Source organism: Netta rufina (assembly GCF_964035555.1).
Source record: "Netta rufina genome assembly, chromosome: 8".
NCBI lineage: Eukaryota > Metazoa > Chordata > Aves > Anseriformes > Anatidae > Netta > Netta rufina.
The window spans coordinates 21,600,415-21,621,202 of NC_140131.1; the positions used below are offsets into that span (position 1 = coordinate 21,600,415).

At 48.2% G+C, this 20,788-nt stretch overlaps 1 protein-coding gene across 1 annotated transcript; it reads left to right on the top strand.

Annotated features, from left to right (window-relative positions):
• The first annotated feature begins 1,460 nt into the window (after positions 1–1,460).
• Positions 1,461–20,309, top strand: TMCO1 (transmembrane and coiled-coil domains 1). The gene is made up of 7 exons (XM_084290924.1): positions 1,461–1,566; positions 3,510–3,587; positions 6,952–7,011; positions 10,387–10,433; positions 11,041–11,108; positions 14,546–14,690; positions 19,956–20,309. Exons 1-7 carry the CDS (start codon positions 1,497–1,499, stop codon positions 20,052–20,054), a joined length of 567 nt encoding a protein of 188 aa, XP_084147050.1. The 5' UTR covers positions 1,461–1,496; the 3' UTR covers positions 20,055–20,309.
• Positions 20,310–20,788: the final 479 nt, after the last annotated feature.

The following is a 20,788-nucleotide window of genomic DNA, read 5'->3' on the forward strand; positions in this document are numbered from 1 at the left end:
GGAAATGCCATTGAGAGTAATATGCCTTCTGTTGTCTGGAAAAACCTGCTGATAAGGATCCTGGTGTGATTCAAAACGACAGGATGAAATTACAAAGAGCCCGTGTCACCTCTGCGTCCAGTTCAAAGTGTGGGCCCTGGAGAGGGGTTCATCACTGCCTGCCTGCTCCTGACCCACTTCTGCTACACGGTTGTTCCATGACAGACCGCGATCGGTATTGGCAACTGATACTGTGTGAATCATTTTGCCATAGCAATTATAAAACTATTTCTAAATATTGTGGTAGTGAAAAATCGCGCAGGCAGGAAAGCCAAGGAGCTCCAAAGAAAGGGAAAGGGCACAGAGGCACATCAGCAAGGCCCAAACGATTACCAAGGGTCCTGCCACATCAGCAGCTGTAGTATTTTCCTGTCGTTTACCCTAAACTGAAGCATCCATATTAATTTCATCCCTCTCTCTCTGATGGCTCTCACTCACTTCCCTCCGAGGTTTTCCAGGCAGCGCAGCGGGCACCGAGCTGCAAGTTTTAGTAACACCAGAGCCACTGCGTAGCCACCTGCACATGCAGTGCTTGTGTTTCCTTGTACACAAAATGTCACCAGGCAGCGGAATGTCACCAGGCATTTGTTTGCTGTCTAACCCCGCTCCCTCACTTATCACACGTGCTGCCACCCCTCAACCGCAATTAAGCCACCATCCTTCTGCGCACAGTGTTTAGTTTGTGGGCGATGGTGGGGCTTTTCGCCTTATTCCTCGCCTGCCCTGCGGGTGCCATTTCGCAGGACACGGGTTACTGAGGGCCAGCTCCTGAGTGAGCTGAGGAGGCGCCGCACTGCCCCATTTCCCTTTCTGCTTCCCACATCTCCTTGCCCATTGCTGGGGGTCCAGTTCTGTCACCCCAGGTGCTGCAGCCTCAATTAATGTTATAATTATTGAAGTTGTAATTGAAATTGTAATTATTGATTAATTGTGACATGAATTCCCTGCTGGCGCCCTCAGCCCGCCCCACCTGCACACAGTGCCCACAGACATGGCGTTAGGGGGGCTTGTGGGGGGTGTTCCCCCGCTCCTAGCCCTTTGTCTCCCCAGGAGCACAGTGACCCATCGCAGTAACGAGCCGACAATCGCGTTTCAACAACTTTTATTTTATTCCTTTTATTGCTGACGCGGCAGCAGGACGCGCACCCCAGCCCCATGCCCAAGCACAGGCCCCGCCGCCATGACAGGCCCCACACCGCCCCCAGGCCGCGCTCCCCCTCCCCGCAGCGGCGGGGGCGGGGCCCATCACGCTGACAGCCCTCTCAGCCAATCACAGCGCCGCTTTTCCTCCCTTTCCCCTCCCCTCGCCCTTCCCGCCTCGTTCCTCCCGGCGCCGATCCCATTGGCTGACGGCCTCACCCGGAAGCGCCGGCCGCAGCCTCGCTTCCGGCCGTTGCTAGGCAACGCGCTGCCCGCTGGACTTCCGGGTTGTGAGGAGGCCCGCTTCCGGCGGCGCCATGAGCACCATGTTCGCCGACACCCTCCTCATCGTCTTCATCTCCGTCTGCACCGCGCTGCTGGCAGAGGGTGGGCGCCCGGAGCGGGCCCGGCACCGGGGGAGGGCGCGGGGGGGGAGCTGCAGGCTGCTGGGGGCGGTGGGAGGCTGCTGGGGGGGGAAAAGGCCTGGGGAGGAAGGGCTGGGGGGCACCGGGGGGGTGTGGGGGAGGTGTGGGGGGTGTTAAGGAGCGGGGCTCGGCTTGTGGTGGAGGTGAGTTCAAGGGGCTGCTCCTCGGGGTGATTTAAAGCGGGTGCTTCCCAAGAGGTGGTGGGTGGTGGGGGTGGAGTTGGTGCGGGAGGTGAAGGAATGCTCCCTGGGGAAGTCAAAGCCGGAGGTTGCTTCCTCTTCCTGGCACTGAGCTGTGCCCCTGAATCTCCTCACGTCCCGGAGCTGAGGCTGCAAGACCCTCTCTTTCTTTCCATTGGGGAATTCAGAGCCGCTGGATCAATAGGCTGTGTTTGCTGTCTAGGAGCCCTCCTGCATTGCGCTGGGCTCAGATGGCGTACCCCTCGTGGCCTTGCAGAGGAAGAAGCTGTGTTACCCTCAGAAGTGCCCCCATGGTTCTGTTCCTTGCAGCTGGGCTCTCAGGCACTCAGTAGCACAGCGCTGTTGTCAAATCGAAGCCAAAAAAAAAAGGGCCAAGAGCCTCGGGTTAAGCAATTCATAAACCACTGGGGCAGGGCATGTGATGCAACTAGTTTGGGTCGTGTTTTAATGCACAGTGTTAAACTGGAGGGTCTTGTGAGGTCCCTCCTACGTGAATATCTCTGTTTGCTTTTTTGAGATGTGCTGTAACCAATAGTCAGGTCCTCATAGGTGCAGAAATTATTCCTTGGATCTTAATTAGGTGCCCTGAAAATGAAGAACAAAAAGGTGTTTATTGCCTTAATCAGCTCATAGGCTTAGGGTGAGCAACAACTGAGAAATAGAAGCAGGAAGGGGCTAAACAAACCACAGAACAGAAGTGCTCCGTGAGATACCCAGTGACTTGCAAGCACTTTTGCTTATTTATGACCTGGACAAGCTTGGGAAGCAGCAGGCCCACGTGAACCTGATGAGGTTCAAGTCCAAGTGCAAGGTGCTGCACGTGGGCTGGGGCAATCCAGATGTGAGCACGGACTGGGAGAACTCAGTGAGAGCAGCCCTGCAGAGAAGGACCTGGGGGTTGTGGTGGATGAAAACCTCGACGTGAGCCAGCAGTGCGTGCCTGCAGCCCAGCAGGGCAGCTGCATCCTGGGCTGCACCACCAGGGGAGGGAGGGGATTGTGCCCCTCTGCTCTGCCCTGGTGGGGCCCCACCTGGAGTGCTGCCTCCAGGTGTGGGGCCCCCAGCACCAGAAGGACGTGGGGCTGTTAGAGTGGGTCCAGAGGAGACCACGAAGGTGATCGAGGGGCTGGAGCAGCTCTCCCACGAAGAAAGGCTGAGAGAGCTGGGGCTGTTCAGCCTGAAGAAGAGGAGGCTCCAGGGTGACCTCACTGCAGCTTTTCAGTACTTGAAGGGGACTTATAAAAAAGATGGGGAGCATCAGTTTGCTCAGATAATGATGAGGGAGAATGGCTTTAAACTAAAAGGGGAGATTTAGATTAGAAGTTAGGAGGTAATTTTTCATTCAGAGGGTGGTGAGGCACTGGAACAGGTTGCCCAGAGAAGCTGTGGATGTCCTGGAGGTGTTCCAGGCCGGGTTAGATGAGGCCCTGAGCAACCTGATCTAGGGGTTGGTGTCCCTGCCTATGGCAGGGGGTTGGAACTGGGTGATCCCTGAGGTCCCTTCCAACCCAGGACGTTCTATGATTATTTGATAGGCACCATTGGAGTGCAAAAAGGGGATTAGAAGTAAAGTGATGTAACTTGCTGGTGGTTATAATGTGGTTTTGCAGACATGACGTGTGTTTTTGTGTATGTATTTGCTGGCTTGCTTCTTTATTGCAAGAGGCCTTCGCTTACCTAGGTACCTGTTGGCTGTTTGTTTCAGGCATAACTTGGGTGCTGGTGTACCGAACAGACAAATACAAGAGATTAAAGGCTGAAGTGGAAAAACAGAGCAAAAAATGTAAGTACTCTTCAGACACGGGAGAGAATGTTTCTTCCTGCTTTAGCAAATGTCAAATTAAGGGCTCTGTGCTCTGAGAAAATCCTGCTGCATTTTCTGCTGAGAGGGAAGTGAACATTCTTCAGTTTAGGTTTCACAGGAGCTGAACTTTACAGGGTACCCAAACTGGTATGGAGCAGACTTATTTCTGCCCTTAATTTTCCTCTTGTTGGAGGTGAGGCTGGTGCTGAGATGAGTTGTGTTGTCCCAATTGCCCCCTCACCCCCCTTCCTGGAGGGCAGGACAAGAGATCAGTACTGGAATCTGTTTCTGAGCATGAGTAGCCAGTGTGTATATATGTTTGTGGATCCTTTAGATGCCTGAAATAAGTTCAAGGATGTGGTTTCTGCTTCCCAAGGAGAATGGGGAATGAGATCTATACTGAGAAAGACCTAGAGTAAAAGGAATGCCATGAAAGGTAAAGCATAATAAAAATAAAAAGTGGCTATCAGCGATGGGGAATGAGTAAGGACAAAGTCATGGTAGGAAGGTCTGAGCTGTCAGCTGGTACAAGAATAAATTGTACTAGCATAAACTGGAAACAAAAATAGTAATGACTAGAAAAAATGTCCCAGATAACTTCTGTAGAGAGGAGGTTTTTAGAGGCCTGGGAAGGACTGAATAAATGATGAGGGAGGGTAGGAAAAGGCAGTAGAGGGCCAGCAGCCAGAAGATATGCTTCAGATATTAAAACTTGTTTAAATATCTGCCAGGAAATGGTAAAATGGTGACTTGAACATGGCATTTTTCGATGGACCTGTCTGCATCAGAAACAAAGGCGCAGAGGAGAAACTGAGCTAAGCTTTCAAACTCGCTTGTATGTTCCCTGTGCAAGTTGCAGCAGTAACAGAGCACACAATGGCTCTGGGGCTGAACCAGAGCTGGTTTTACCTTAAAAAATATTTCACTGTGCTGTCAGTGCTCCAGGTTTGTGAGAGCAGGATTAGCAAACCATGTTCCTTCCAGTCTGGCTTACTGCAGCCTTCCCCTGGGCAAGGCAAGCTGAAGAGTAGGACTGTAGTCAGGCTTGAATCAGCTCCTAAATTAGGGGCTTTTGTCATCAAGTGGGATCAGATGGAGATTGCATCTCTGCCTGCCCCCTCTGCTTGATAAAAATGTGTTGGGTTGGAGGAGCCACCGAAACCCAGCTGCAGATTTGGAGGTAACGTCCTGTGGAACTCGGAGGCAGTTAGCACGGCGTAATCTCGGGGGGTTAATCACTGCTCTAGGAGTTGAGTGCTGTTTGTTTTTATAGCTCTCCTGATATCTAGGTTCTAATCTGCGAAGGGAAAGATGGGAGGTTCGTGCATCTCAATCGGTTCCCAACCTCGTTTGACACTTCCCTCCCACCCTGCCCCCAAATCCCCTTCCTCTCCAGAAAAGTGAAACAGAACCGTGAGGAGTCACTAAAAATCCAGGCTTGATTTTTTTTTTTTTTCTATTTTCCTCTCATGCTGAGGACAGCTGGCTTACAGACAGGTTGTAAAGTAGACCACTTGAACCACACCTTTCAACTGTTATCCAACACATCTGAAACAGGAAAAAACACATTTGAGATCCCAAGTTCTCCCTTGGGAGCACTAGCAATCCGAGCAGTTTGCCAAAACAAGTGGGCCGAGTAGCATGCTTGACCAGACGCTGTTATTCATAAGCCTCAGCTTCGTCTCTTCCTATCCTCTTGTTTCTATTGAGAGCCACTGTTGTTGGAGACTGCTGAAGAAATGCTAGCAAGTGTCCTGGGATAAATGTGGTGGTAAACTTGCAAGGCTCGAGTAAGTCTGATCAGAAGGGTGTGTTTGGAAGAGTGACTCTGTGACTTACGGTCCTGCAGACAGGCTTGTGGGACTGCCTGACAGTTGTTTGCTCTTTGCAAACCATAAGGGCAGTAGGGCTGCAGGGATCCTCGGGGTTGGCATGAGGGTCAACAGTGCTCTTCAGAGTGAAGGTGGGACGTGGAAGAGCCCTCGTGTTGGGCCTGGGAGCGATAGCTAGGCCAGAAGAGTCAGTGCTCTCCAGCTGGAGTTCGAGCTGGGGGCCGTGGGGTTCTGTGGATTGGTCAGGGGTGGACTGGTGAGGATCTCCCCCCTGGATTTGGCACCAGCTGCTCCATCAGCCTTCCCTGTGAGCAGTGTGTGTTGTCTGGCATGCTCCAGCATTCCCTTTGAGCAGGCTTGCCTGGTTTGTGCCCTCCTTGTAGCCTGCCTGTGTAAGATGTTCTTGTTCTTTGGAAAAGCACGTGCCTTACAACATCGCTGCGGAAGGGATGTTTGGAAACCTTCTGTAGGTTTTCAGTGTGGCTGACTTGCAGGTAACAAGCAGGTTGGAAGCCAGCGTGACTTGTGTGTCTGTGAAGACTGTCTTTATTTCACTTGTGCTTTGAAATGAGGGCTAGAAAGTCTGTGCTGAGCTAGCACTAATGTGGGAGAAGTCCTCATGCTCAGCCCTCTAAAGGTGATTGTGTGAGCTAACAGGAGCCAGCTCTATCTGTTGGTGGAGTAGATACAATACAGGTACATAGAGCTGAGAGTAAAAAAGAACTCTTGGTGGATCAGAGCCATGTTTTATCACCCTGGCTTCTTGTAGTACTCATCTTACAGAACTTTAAGAGCTGTCTCTCTCTGGAAAAGCTGTTCTTGCTGTTAGCAGGTGAGCCAACTCTTTCTAGATTGTTTGCCCTGCTGGTTTTATGGTATTTTTTTTTTGCTGCAGTGTTAGTTGTTTGCAGCTGTTCGGTGAGTGTCTGACTTGGGGTTTTAGTAAGTATGAGCTTAGGCTCTTACTTGAAAATATTGGAAATGCTTCAGTACTAATTAATTGAAAGAGAATGGAGAGGCTGTGGCCGACTGCTTGGACAGCATTTCCCCTGAGAATTACATCCCTTCTTCACAGGCAGGCAGAGAACACAGGCTTTCCTGTGTTCTGCTTCCCACTGCAGATAATCTGAGCAGAGCTTGTCACAAAGCTCTTTTCATTAGACTTGCTGAATCAAAAGGACTGTCTAGTGCTAATGACAAATCAGCAAGGGTCATTTCAGCCAAAACTGTCCTCAGGCTGCTTGGTTAACAGTGTAACGGGCTCTTGACAGAGTTTACAATTAACCCTTTGAAACGTTTCTATACCTCATCCAAGATTTGGAAAATATTCTGGGTTTTAAATATTTGGTTTGGTCAGCCTTGGTGGTTTATAGCTTGTAGAGTCTGAACACGCTCTACCTTGCTTCCTTTCATGTCCGTCCTATAAAGGTAATAAAATGGTTTTCTGGTGCGGAACAGGAGGCTGGGATCTATGTAGAACTGATGGAATATTTTTCTTTGCATTTTTGCAGTGGAAAAGAAGAAGGAAACGATAACTGAATCAGCAGGCCGGCAGCAGAAAAAGAAAATAGGTAAGATTAGGAGGGGCGTGCAGTGCCCCAAGAACAGGGGAGCAGTAAGGAAGTGATTCTCCTTTCCTTCTGAAGTGGTGCTGGAGCTGGCTCTTGGCCTGTCGACTGGCAGTGAACCCTTTGGCCTTATTCCTCCAGGACAGGAGGCCAGCCTGTAGCTTCTTGATGCTTTTCATCAAATTCAGACTCCCATTACTATTATTGACTTAAGTTGCTGAAGTTCCTTGCTGTTCTATGTAGAGCTTGCATCAGCTCTGGCTGCATGAGTGACTGTGGAGCTTTTGTTTTTCTTCATTGGAACACGTCACAGCTTTAGGTGTTTGCCTGAGTTGACTCTAACTGCACTGAAATTTACTTAAAATTTGATAAATCAGTACTGCTAAATGATTTTCTTTTCCATTCTTTCTATTTAATTGTCAATATACTTATTTATTTCTGTGTGAAGGTAACTCTTTAAATATTGGACTGTGCAAGAACGATGTGGTAGATGTTAGGAAAACTTTCTAAAGCTGAGGTTCATTAATCTGCAGGATTATAAAGTAAAGCCTGGTTAAAATATTACAGAAATCAGAGCAGGAACACTTCTGAGAGCTCCTGGGAGTTGGCTTCCTCATTCCTGTGTAACACCAGGTAGCTGGATTAGTCATTTGATCTGCACAAAGCTTGGGAGTAATCATAAACATATCTTCAAACGGTTCTTCCTAGGTATGAAAACCTGTTATTGCTAGACTTCTGAAGGGATGGGAACCAAAATTCTTCCCCTAGCATATCTTCAGGTTTTAGTCCTGAGTAATGCATGCATACTGTGACTGTTAACGAGATAAGGCAGTCTTTATAAAGTTGTTACGTGCTGTTGTTATCTATGGTCACTTTTAATTGTCAGTGACTTTTTTTGCAGGGCACTATCCAAGCTGTGTTTCTATCAGAGAATATTTAACTTGTGCTTGAATTAAACTAATAAACAGTAGAATCTGAGGAATTTAAAACTGATTTTTTTTTTAAATACGCTGAAATAATCTTGTTTTGCAAATGAAAAACAAAGCACAAAGGAGCTGAGAACAAAACTTAGGAAGTGACCACTGATTTTGTTTGCTGTGATGCTTGCTGGCCAAGCTTAAGATACTCGGACTGTTGGGTTGTTTTTTGTTTTGTTTTGCAAGTGCTGCATGACTTCAGTGTCTCATTTGCTTTCAGGCAAGGCTGAATTCTTAGTGCTTCTGCAAAATCAGGTCTAAATGTCAAGCTGGACATCCAGAAAATGACTCATAGCCGTTAACTACTTCAAAAACTCTGATCTCAGTGACTTGCTGAATGTTAAATCATTCTGCAGTGTGTAGCGTTGGTAGAACAGCCAGATCACTTGAGCTGGAGTCACTTAAAAGAACTAGAATTGTAGAATTTAAAGAAAACAAAACAACCCAGGCTTCACAGATAAGCTGTAGCTGTGGTCAGGACCTGCCTCAGCTGCCATCCATCTTCTGCCAAGAACAAGGCAGGAGGTGTGTGTGTGACCTGACCTGGTCATGTTTGGGGGTGAATCATGCATATACACAAGGAGGGAGGATGAAAGTTGTGTGGGCATGCTTAATTTGGTGTTTCCTACTTACCGATTTCTATTAATTGTGAAGCGAGCCCATTTCAGCCATATTCTATCCCAATAGCCTTTTGTACTGCGGGAGCAGTGCACCTTTAATGCCACGATGCAGCTTTGTCACTTCATCTGGAAGAGTGGGTTCGTTAACTTGTGGCTTTGCTGTGCTTTCTGCCTCCACCTGCCCCTAGAAGAAAGGACAGCGATCTTCCCAGCACCCACAGAAGTGCTCGGTAGACAGCAGAAGAAACAATGCTGGCAAATAAGGTGCTCGCTGTATCCCCATGGTTTGTGTTCTGATGGGCAGAATTAGAAGAGCTGGAGCTCTGGGCTCTTCCCTGTTGACTCAGCCTTAACCAGCTTAAACTACTTAAATCTACTTAAATGCTTCTTATGTGTGGCTTGGGTGGGAATAACCACTTAGATAGGATGGTGGGACACCTGAGGGGGTTTGTTTTGAGTTTGTAGAAATGGGTGAGAAACAGGTCAGGTATATTGGGCATCTGGCTGTGTTCTTGATCCCCGTGCAACCTTTAGCCCATCTCCTAGGTGGTTAGTTATGTAGCAGAGGGGGGAAAAAACAAGTATTTGTGCCAAATCCGATTCCTAAAGAGCTGGCCTACTTGCTGAAATGTCCGAAAACAAAATTCTCCACCTAGGTCAGGAAGCAGGTGTCTGGGAAGTTCCTGCCCGAGGGGATGGTTTGCAGCTAAGAACAGCTGAAAACAGCAAGGAGGATTCTAAGAGGTCGGGTAGGGGTGTTGCTGTTGCTTTGTGGTAATACTGAGGCCCTGTATTCACCAGGTTTTGATTGGGGCTTGAAAGATAACTGTTGAGCTTCTGTGCTGTGGGCCTCTGGTACTGAAACATCACAGGGGTCCATCAGGCAACGCACCCATTGAATAGCCCTTCTCTCCTCCTCTTCTCACACTATTCCTTGTTTAATTCATCTGCCCACAGCCTTACTCCAGCTTAAATGTTGCTTCAAAGCCCTCGTGCCCCTCTGGATCCTCAGCCTGAGAGGAGTACAGGGGATTGGGTGACACGGGAAAAAGGGACAGAAGAAGTGACAGGTGTGGGTGGTCCTTGAGACCTGAGCAGTTCTCCAGTGAGGGGCACAGGAAATGTAATAGGGGGGGAAAATGAGCGCTTTTGAAGTTTGTGGTGACTTAAGGACAGAGTGAATTTCAAAAGAAGTGTTTTCTGCAAAGCACAGTGGTGTGTGTTTTGCTGGAATTTGTGTAGGAAACATTTTTCTTCTTTGGAGAGTCTTTTAGGAGTGATAGAAGTACAAAAGTCATTACTGAAACTGGCAACTTTGCTGGCTCTGTGTACAGTTTGGGAGTCCCAAAAACCTCCAAAATGAAATCCTTGTTTATATAATGTGCTTACAGTGGTGAGCCTGTGGCAAATTGAGCCTGCTCTCTTTTGGAAGCATGCTTTGTAGGCACTGTCTTTGTTTTCTGGCAACATTGCTCATGCTGCTGTGTTAGTTGGTTGAGTTGGCAAATCTGACATTCTGTGCATTTCTTCCTGAAGTGCTGAATGTGTGATTCCAGCCTCCTCTTCTTTTGTGCCTGCGTTGCTGCGTGCTGCTGGGATGGAGGAGCAGTTGGCTTTGTACAGCTTTTCACTTGATACGTCTGGCACAGAGAGCTGGAGTTGGTTTTGGGAATGTTGCTTGTTTGGAGAGCCAGGAAGGTTAAAGCTTCCTGGAAATGAAAACACTTCGGTTTCTAGGCTGGTACAACTGATGATAACTGTTGTTGTTTTTGTCCTTCCAGAGAGACAAGAGGAGAAACTGAAAAATAACAACAGGGACTTGTCAATGGTAAGGAAACTAAAGCCAGTTCCTAACTGCTGAAGATCTCAGTCAGCAGCTTTCTGACAGACAGACTCTGTTCCGTTGTCAGCTGTAGCAAGTCCTCCTTGCAGCTCTTTCTGGATTCTCTAATAGGTACAGAACTTAGTATGAGCCACAGAGCTCTCCAGCAGTTAATTTATCCCCAGCCTCAGCTGTTTTCATTTTTATAAGCCTCCGTGATGTTTTCAAAGTAGAACTAATTTGTCTGACTTCCTCCTGTAAGTTCTGTCTTTATAATGGGTCCCTGCTGGTTGTGTAGGCCTACCTGTGGAAGGTAACAGCACAATTTTTGAACACTCTGTTTTTTTTTTTTTTTTTTTTCCTCTCTCTGAATTGGTTCTTGACATCAGTGGTTTTTGCTTTGGCTGCGTTTGTGCCCAGTTTTTGATGGAATATTACTTTGGGTGTTCTCTGGTCACTTTTTACAATCCTTCCAGCGTTCTGCATCATCCTTTTTTTTTTTTTTTTTTTCCCCTAGATTGCAGTGATTCTATACAAAGCCTCTTCTTGAGGGTTTCAGCCCCTAATCCCTCAGTGCAGGCCTGTTGTTCATCTCTGACCTTTCTACTTGCAGGTTCGGATGAAATCCATGTTTGCCATTGGCTTCTGCTTCACTGCCTTGATGGGAATGTTTAACTCCATGTAAGTATCAACTTCCTGGATTTTTCATAAACTTTGGGCTTCTTAGTTTTCACTCCACCACCTGAAGTATTCTAGTGGCAGGGTCTTCTCCAAGGCCCATAACTAATTGGTGTGAAACGGATCACTCACAGCACGCATCTTCTTGAGAGTGGACACTGCATGCTGAATGCAATCGCATTCAACAAATGGAAAGCCAGCTGGATGCAGCTCTAACATCCTCCTGTTTGGGACCATCTTCTAGGGCAGGTTTGGTTGATGTCAGGCAAGCAGCTGTGGTTTGCAGCTCCTTTGGCTCTGCTGTAATGTGACTGAAGAACACTTGCAAGCAAAACTGGGTCAGCTCTTCTGCTCTCAGAAATGAGCTGTAATTGCAGAGTTTGTTGCTGCCCTACTTAAGGTGATCAGAGTGGAGATACTAACAGGTCTAGGCATGTGCTCTAATCTTCTTTTGCTTTAAAAATGACCCGAGGTTGGTCTAATTGAAATCAAAACCAAAAAACTCTGTTTTGCATGGTTATAGAAGGCTTGCTTCCAGACACATGAAACTGAGAGGCTGTTCTTGGCTTTTAAAACTTGGCTCAGTCTTGAAATGTGGACTTCCCATTGGTTGTAAAAGCTGAAGATAATTCCGATATGGAGACTGCGTGGTATCTGGGCAATATACTGATGCTGCAAACGAGAATTTACGTTCTTGGACACCAAAACCTCTGGCTTCTCTGCTGGCAGTCCTCAGGATATAGCCGATTGTTATTTTACTGCAGATCTGTGGGTGGATAAATTGCAAACAGGGGGTAACATAATATCAGAACTGCCAGTGTGGACTCCTTATTCAGCTTAGTCAGACCTCAGCATCTAGCATTCTCTGGAACGCTCTGAAACTGAGCAAAGGAGCACAGCACTAAAGGACTTTAAAATCTGGGTACAGTCTTGAGCTATTGTTGTCCCATCTGCAGCCCTGAGGGTGGATTGGAGGTGTATCTTGTGCCCAGCAGCACGGTGTCTGTAGTGCTGCACCTGAGGCATTCAAGTGCTTGGCTAGCTATTTTTGGTGCAATACAATTAAAAAAACAAAAACCCACCCTATTCTGTTTTAGTCTCTTAGAGCGGAAAGAGGCAGCTTGGAGTATGCTGAGTGACAAGTGTTAGGGGACTGTACATTCACTGAGTTTTTTAGGAAGGAATTGGTTTTTGGTTGAATTTTGAGTGTCTCTTCCTTCCTTCCTTATGTATTATCCTAAAAAATGAGTTAATTGGTTTCTTCTCCTTTAGGACCACTAAGATGACTTGTCTTGTTCTTCTTCTGAGGGTTCTTATCTGTAGAGATCATGCTACCAGCCATGGTGCTGATATGTAGCTTATGGGCATATCCTGCCTTTAGCTGCCTCTTTTTCAGAGCCCATCCTGGAAACCTGAAGACGAGCATCCAAAGAGCAGTGTTAGAATTGAAGCAACTTTCTTGCTAAGTCTGGCAGTTCTGAGGCAACTGAGTCAAAATCTGGAGATTTGGCTGTCTTGCCTTTGGGGGTAGCTAGCTAGATCTTTGCTCTTGGTCTCAGTATGTTTGTATCTGAATGGCAGCTTTGCTGGCTTGTACCTGCACTGTCTGAAGCCTCTAGAATGGTTTGATGGAGTTGTTTCTCTTTCATGTACTGCTGTTCCCCTGACACAGTGTAAGAGGCAGCTGCTTGGCTCAAGAGAATGCTTCAGTTATGAATTCAGGAGGCTTTTAGGCACTGTGTGGGAAGCTGCTGCTGCTGCCAGGTCATTCACTGAAGTGCTGTGGGTGTGGTAAGAGGAGGAGGAAAAGGCTGGCTGACACCTGCAGTGACTATAGCCCCATTTCCTTGCCTTTCCTTTTCTTGAATGAGTTCATTGCTCTGGGGGGACAAGAGGAGCAGGAGTTGCATGGAAGTGACACAGCGTGCCACCCCTTGGACAAGGGCTATGCGGGCACTGCTGCTCTGTGCCTGGGCACCTCACCTTTGCTAAGTCCGCAGCAGACAGCTAAGCCAAAACAGAAATCAGCCTGATGATTGCCTCTTTTTCTTAAAGTGGCAGTGGTCACGGACCCCACTGGAGGGATAAGTAGGAAGCTGGTTTAAACCCAGAGAGCAGAATTCCATGTGAAGGTGAGCAGCTGTATGACTGCTGTGGCTTAAAAGGTTCTCTAGGGCTGGGAGCTCTGCAGCAGCGTTGGCCTCCAAGCAGATGGGCTTCCTCTTGGGAGAGAAATTAGCTTCTGTGTGTCTCAATTTTCTCCTGTCAGAAGCTGCTTAATGCAATCAAGTCCCTGTTTTGCTCTGAGCTGCGCGTTTCGGTACCCCTTCTTGATGACTGTGAAAACCTGCTGGAGAAGAAAAAGCAGGTACCTCGGGGTGCTACTGCTGAAGTACTTGTCATTCTCACAGCAGGAATAACGCAGAGTTTGAAGCCACTGGGGGATGTTACTGGGAGATAAACATCCGTTCCTAGCTCCTCTGCCAAGCTGCTTGTGAGATGTAAACAAAGTTGGCGTGTGTTTGAGCTGTAGCTGTGTGAATGCATCTCCACAGGAAAGAACGCTCATTTAGGATCTCTTGAAACAAGAAACACCTGTTAGAAAATCAGCACATGCAGAGAAAATAACATCCAGCTATGCACATGCTGATGAGGCATCGTACACGCTTTACTTCAAAAGATTGGGTCGACTGTCTGGGTTGGGAGAAATCTTTGCGAACTGGCCAGAATTCACACTCTGCCTGGTGTCCTGGAATGTGGAGCTGGAGGAGCTCCAGGAGCAGGACAGGCTGCTCGAGATAGGCGCTATCGTCCTGCCTCTGCACTGCCCTTGCCTGCAGAGCTAGCGCAGAGAAGGCTGTTTGGGTTAAAAAGCGTGCTGTTTGTGGTTCTTCTCAGCATCTTGTGCTGAGAACCATAGCTGCTCTAGGAAAGGAGCAGATGTCTTTGACTTAGGCTCTGCTTAAAATGCTGTTTTGCTTAAAGCAAAGAGTCTGTCTTCTTGCAGTAGCTGCAGTACATCGGGGTGGTGGTAATCCATCGTTTTGTTCCAGTGCTGACTGTGTTCTGGGGAGTGATCTGTTAAATCTGGTTTTTGAATGAAATGCCCCAGTAAATGCAAAACGCCGACAAAGATCTCCTGAATCAACAACTTGTCCAGCTGATCACTTGTATGTCACTATTAAATGCTCTCACCGTGGCAAAATGGTTATCGAGGGAAGCCTACCAACCTTCTGGGTGATTGGCTTTTTGAGAGGTGCATTCACCTCCTGTAGTGTGTATAAAGGTGAGCTGGGGAAAAGCAGCGTGGCTTTTTTTTAAGTCTTCCACATGGTCTTGTCTGCTCTGGTGGCTTGCTAGAAGCATTCACTTGTTCTTTGTATAGCCAAAGGCATTCTTACTCTCCCTATTTATGATCTGGTGCTCTTTTTTTTTCCCAGATTTGATGGCCGAGTGGTGGCAAAACTTCCCTTTATCCCCCTGTCATACATCCAGGGCTTGTCCCACCGCAACCTACTGGGTGAGGATTACACTGACTGCTCCTTCATCTTCCTCTACATTCTCTGCACGATGTCCATCAGACAGGTGAGTACGCTGTTGTCTCTTGCATGCTTGGAGCAAGGAAAGCCCATGAAGAAGCTATCAAAGAAGGGTATCACTGCTGTCCAGTTTGCATGTGTATTCTTTGATCTGTTTGTGTTATTCCTGTACTTCATACTCATAGTAATTGTAGATTGGGATCTTAAAAGCAGCCACGATCCTGGACGGTGTGGAAGGCTTGATTGGAAACATCAGAATTGCACCAGGATGCTAAGACAGGGTTGGCAGAAATGGATGTCTTTGTGTGTGCCTCTGATTAATTTTTTTTTTTTTTTTTTTGCTTTTGTCCTTACTGCTTTTGCTGACCTCCTATTTTTTCTTTTAAGGACATTACTTTCAGAAATGAGTCTCTCCCAGTGTTAGGGAGAGACTCGGGAAAGGGGTCTGGTGCGATAAGCCAGGAGTAGGCTACACACAGTTCCTCAGCTAAGCTGGTTAGTTTTGTCTCTTGAAAAGAGAAAAGCGTCACTGAGGATAAAAGGAAGCGCCTGTTCAGGATCAGGCTGTGTTATCCAGCTGGCTAGCACCCTCGTGTTGAGCAGCAGTGATGTGTTGCGATGAAGATGAAGGTTCATTAACTGTTTAATTGGCAGAAAGGCTGGCGAGGACAAGCGGACCTCTGCGGCGCAACCAGAAGTCTGCTTTGGTTGCCAAAGTTTCTCAGAGTGCTGGGGATACAATAATAGATTCTGGAATTCGGATGAATGCTGGTGCAACTAGCTGCAAGTGATCTGCCCTTCCGTATTTGTTTCCCTTTTCTTTGATTTGCTTCCTGAATTCTCGCTGCTTTTCTCCTTGACCGGCTTGTTGCTTTTCCTCGGGGGTGCCAAGGGACTCAAAGCGGATCGGTGATGGGAAGTGGTGTGTTATGCCAGCTGTCAGAGGTTTGGGTGAGCTCGATGGAGCAACTTAATAAAGTTCCTTTAGTCAAAAAGTGCCTGCTAATGAGTCGACTTGGACATAGTTCTCCGTTTTGGGTGCTTGTGTTGAAATGAATCTGTGCCTGGCTGTGTGCAAAAGCAAGTAATGAATTGTAAGGTACCTCGTGACCTCCAGATGATCCTCTCAACCTTTGGTTCATCCTCTCACTCGAAGCAGGGGCAGCTTCCAAGTGCCAAAGGCCAGGGACTTCCCCATTGTGTTCTCTGGAAGACAAATCTTGTTTCACTTCCCAATAGCTGGAGCAGTGCACGCTGCTTTGAGAGAAAGGAGACCTTTTTACGTCTTTGGATCATCCTCCTGCGATGCTGTGGTCTGGTACTGTTCTTTGAGGCAATCTTCTGTGGTGCTGCTCTGTGACTTTACCTGTTGCATGGAAAGTCCCTTTTTTCTAGTGGTGCAGACTATTACGTGAAACTAAATAACACCATCTGCGAGAATTTTTTTGCACCCGTTGAGTTGATAGGGGAACTCCTTTGCTCAAAAATCCCCCGTGGATTTTTTTTTTTGTCCAGAAATAAAATTCCTGTGGTTGGTTCTAGCCCTGGGCATTTCAAGCTGTGACTGTTGTGAAATGAATAGAACCAAGTGGTTGTCCACTCTGGTTCTGGGGAGAAATGTTGAGCTAGTTGCAGTGGATTGGGCTTTCAAGAGGAAATTCAGGCAAAAAAATATCCTTTTGCAGCAGAGTTCATGCCGATGGCCCTGTGAGGATGGAAGTTAACGTTGCTTTGCAGAAAAGGGTCTTTCTGCACTGAAGCACTAGACTTTGTAGTGCTGCCTTATTGATGTGATCGTGATTAACTGTATCTGAGATTCTCCATCTGCCAGGCAGCTCCAAGTTTCTTCCTCCTTGCTGCACAGAGGGATGGGCAGACCAGCTGCACTGCTGTGTGCAAAAGCTAGGAACTGGAGCTGTGATTCCTGGCATCCTGTTCTTGGTTTTATTGCTGTTTGAATGCACTTGGATGGTAATAGCGTGGGGAAGAGGACTTGGAAGGGCTGAGAGGCTGAGGGAGAAGGGAAGAAAGCAATTGAGGGCTTACAATGGTGCAAATACTTTGCTTTTGGTGCTGTGACTATAGAGGTGAAAGTTTTGTGACCCTGTGTGCAGAAGGGGAAATTTCACTAGGCTGGCTTCAAAGCAGCTGCTGGCCTGAGGGAGGAGAGCTGATGTGGGAGTGTCTGATATACATAAGGAGAAGGAACAGAGCTGTGCTGAGAGTCAGGGATGGGCTGTAAACAAGTGAAGGGAACGACAGCCCTCAGCCCTCCCTTAAATCCTGGAGCTGCCTGGGAAGGGATCAAAGGCAGGGAGAAGAGACTTCTCTGTGGAACTCCGAAATAAGGAACTCTTGTGTACGTGAAAACAGGTGATCCTGAGGGAAATGCAGGGGAGTACGTGAGGGTGGGGAGACAAACTGGCTGTTAATTAAGCTCCCGTTAACGAGATGGGCGGCAGCAGGCAGTCTCCTCACGCAGTCTTCATGCGTGTGGGGGTGCTAAACTCTTCAGACACTGACTGGGAAGCTAGCGCTGCCTGTGACCTGGCCAGCATCTCCCGAAATAGTCTCCTCGCAGTGAGTAACTTCCTTTGCGCTGTTCCTCGCTCTCCCTGGCACGTAAATCCTGTCCCCCAGTTCCTCCTGCCTTCCTGTTTGGAGAGAGGAGGGTTGCTGGGAGAGGCCTTCCGAGGGTCCTTGAGCCGCTGGGTTTCAGCTGGGGAAGTCCGCTGGGTGTGAGGCACGCCGTCAGGGCTACATCCTCTGGCCCCATTCCTGTCACTGAACTCCCAGCCTTCACCTGTGAAGAGGAGCAGGCTGCTGGTCCTCGGGCGTTTGCTGCTCTTCGCTTCCTTTTCACACAAGCCTGAGCTGTAGACAAGGCCTCTCCTCTCAAATGTCATCCCAGGGGGGAGAGGGAGCCGGCAGTTATCGCTCCTGCTGGGAGTGCACTTTCCCACATGGCCTCATCCAGGGGCAGGGAACCTTTTGGAGCTAAGTTTTATCATCTTCCTTCCGTGCTCCTCAAGGTAGTGGTCTTGTTCGTGGTGGATGTAGGCTCTGCAGGCTTCCTTGTGCAGAGCAGCCGGGCTGGATTCCTCCAGGCAAGGCCTCCTGGAGCTCCCAGCTGCGTGGGTGCTGGGATCGCTGTGCAGCAAAACCGCATGGCAGCTAGTGCAGAGGCACGGAGAGGACTCGTGGGGAAGGGGAAGGCCTGGAATGTGACTGGAGACTTGAATCCACATGCAGACAACTTGTCTCTCTTCCTCTTAGCTCCATGCAAGCAGATGGAGTAACTTCAGCCCCACGGTGCTCTGCCCTGATACTCAGAGGAACAGGGAGGGAGGTGGCTGCTGCTTTGGATGCTCTGCTAGGACCTCATTCTGCTCCACACGTGAGGCAGTACAAAGCTGGTAGGATGCTGCTCCTGCCTGCTGCCGACTCTGCAGCACCCTCTGCTGTTGCCTAGTCTGTCCCAAAGCTGCTTGTTTCCCCCCTGTCCATCTCGACGGGAAGCTCTTCAGAGGAACCACACAAAGGAGTCTCCTGCAGTGAACCACTCTCATGTATCCAGTTGCCGAATTTCATGAGTGGTGAACTTGTGTAGGCTGTGGACTTGACTATGCTATGGATAAAGCTAGTCAGTGGTTGTGCAGGGCTCCCTTTTGGTCTGTCTGGCCTCACTGAAGTACAGAACCACACAGGTGTGCCTGGGCTGCTTCCACAGCCACCTCGGGGCTGGAACCAGTTGGTGTTTCTGTGCTGCAGAGCCCGAGCTGGTTGCTGACTTCTTCCTGGCAAGTCTCAGGTGCATCTTCCCTGCAGGCCGGGGATACCGAGGCATAGCACAGCGCTGCTGCTCACGTGGATATTATCCTGCGTGGCAAACATCAGCTGTAGTGAAAGATGGTCTGGTAAACTGTGCTGTATTCTGCTGCTTGTCACTGGGGTTTGTTTTGAGCAGGTACTGTAAAACTGGTGCTACTCCTGCACAGTGCTCCCCTCCTCTACTTTCATGCTTGTCTGTTCAGTCTGAAGCCTTCCTTTCCTTAGCCTCTACCCAGAATGATCCTTTCCAGTTACTCTAGAATTAAAAAGCTCTGCTTTTTTATCTTTGTTATTCTCCTTCCATGATCAAAAAAAGTTCAAGAACTCAATGACCTTGTTATCTGACCTGTCCTGACAGTTATTTTAGGGAAGACACTCAGGTTTGAAGAGAATCCTCCTTCCTCCTTTTGTTATCTGGATAGCCAGCCCTCAGCAGATGACAGGAGGGGGCACAATTGTTTTCTTCTTTCCCTTGCATCAGACGTCCTTGTTTTGCCAGCACTGCATAAGCAGCTGCTTGAGCTGCAGTTATTTGCAGCAAAGGATGAAACTAAGGGAAAAGTTAACTTGTGTAGTTGCACTGTTGAAGATTTTAAAGGGAGTGTCAGGAAAAAAAACAAACAAACAGGAAAGCTTTGAACTTTTAAATACTCTGTTGTGAGGTGTTCAGCTAGTGCCTGACTCTTATTACTGAATTTCTTCCTTGTTGTTTTCTACCTAAACACCTTGCTCAGATACAGGTGTAAATGCAGAGGGCATTTCAGCAGTCAGTTTCTTGGTATGTGTGGCCTGTTACACAGTACGTCTCCCCCAATCCACTGCTCTTGTCTGCATCACCAGCATGCAAATTAATTCTGCACCTAACTGTCTGGCTCAAACTTGGCATCTGCTTTGGTTGCCATGTTGCTGACCCAAATTCAGACTGCATTTGTTCCTCGCTAGTTTTCAGGCTCTGCTGGATGGCACTGCCATTGACAGTGGTTTCTAGAACTCGTGAAAACTGAGGGCTGCTTTGGTTCTGCCTGTGAGCACACGTTAGGAACCTGCTTCTGTGTACACTCTGCAGCCAAACTGCCAGTCTGACTATTGCAGGTTGAAGACACCAGCCCCTAAACAAAGCCATTAATGCACTCATCTCCCAGCTGACTGTGTGCTGTCCACCTGGAGGTGGGAAAGAGCCCTCAGCCAAAATGAGGATTTAGTCATGAGGCTCCAGCTGGGGTAGAAGAGAGGGGCCCGGCTATAACTGTAGCCATTAGTGGTGGTTGTTTGGCTCTGTACTAAAGCATTTTTCGACCTTGCGAGGTCAGATGTCCACGGTATGTTGGGCAGTTTGGTAATAAGACTGTGTGGGTGAGGACCTGAATCTGCTGAAGCTAGCAGGAAGGCTGCACTTGCAGGCAGAGCTGGGATTTCTTCCTCTTTGGTGTCTCCCTTGTCACGGCCTTACTGACGTGCTCTTCTGCTCTTGTTTTTGCAGAACATTCAGAAGATGCTCGGCCTTGCTCCATCCCGGGCTGCCACCAAGCAAGCAGGGGGCTTCCTCGGCCCACCACCTCAGGCAGGGAAGTTTTCCTAAAGCACAGTTAGAGCCTTCACTGCAGGTCTGACAGCCGCACAAGTCTGCCCTGGGGAGGTAGAAGGATGGGATTCTGCACCAGGCTTCACGTGTCGAAAACCAGCCTATGCAGTATCTGCCACAGTCTCGGAAACACCTCGCCTTTGGAGTATTCTACCAGCAGCTGTTTGCTCATCAAACCAAGAAAGTTCTCAGAAGATGACTTGACTTTTTGTCTCTGGTGTTTCTGAGAAATAAACGGCATGGGCATGTTGATTTAGATGTCTGTTAATTGTGCTATAGGATGAGTAGAACTACCTTGGTGTAGCACAGTTGGCATGGAAATCAATTAAGATATCATAAATGAGATCTGCAGAACAGTTTAGGAAACTTGGGACAGTTGTGCTGAGAAGTGTCCCTTGTCTTAAACGTACTGGCTGTACTCCTGTGCAGTGGAGAGCTGGGCAAGGAGGTGTGCTTGGTTTTGTGTAACACTTCCAGTGTGCAGGGTGAGGTTTTTTTTTTTCTTTTATTGGCTCAGGTGGCAGGGGGCCCAGGAACTGCCCCTGTGCCAAGCTGCCCTTTGGGTTGCAAGTATTGCTGGATGCCTGCCCGTGCCTTCCTGGCAGAATGCAGTGCCACAGAGATTTGTAGCGTCGTACAGCTTCTGTTAAAGCTGCTTACTTCAGCAGAATCTGCTCAACTGCAGAAACAAACCTGGCCCTCAGTTTAATGAGTAAACTGTTAAATTATAT

Coding starts and splice junctions, on each gene's coding strand:
- TMCO1 (XM_084290924.1), top strand. CDS start 1,497: ATGAGCACCATGTTCGCCGACACCCTCCTCATCGTCTTCATCTCCGTC. Junction 1,567..3,509: donor CACCGCGCTGCTGGCAGAGG/GTGGGCGCCCGG, acceptor TGTTTGTTTCAG/GCATAACTTGGGTGCTGGTG. Junction 14,691..19,955: donor GCACGATGTCCATCAGACAG/GTGAGTACGCTG, acceptor TTGTTTTTGCAG/AACATTCAGAAGATGCTCGG.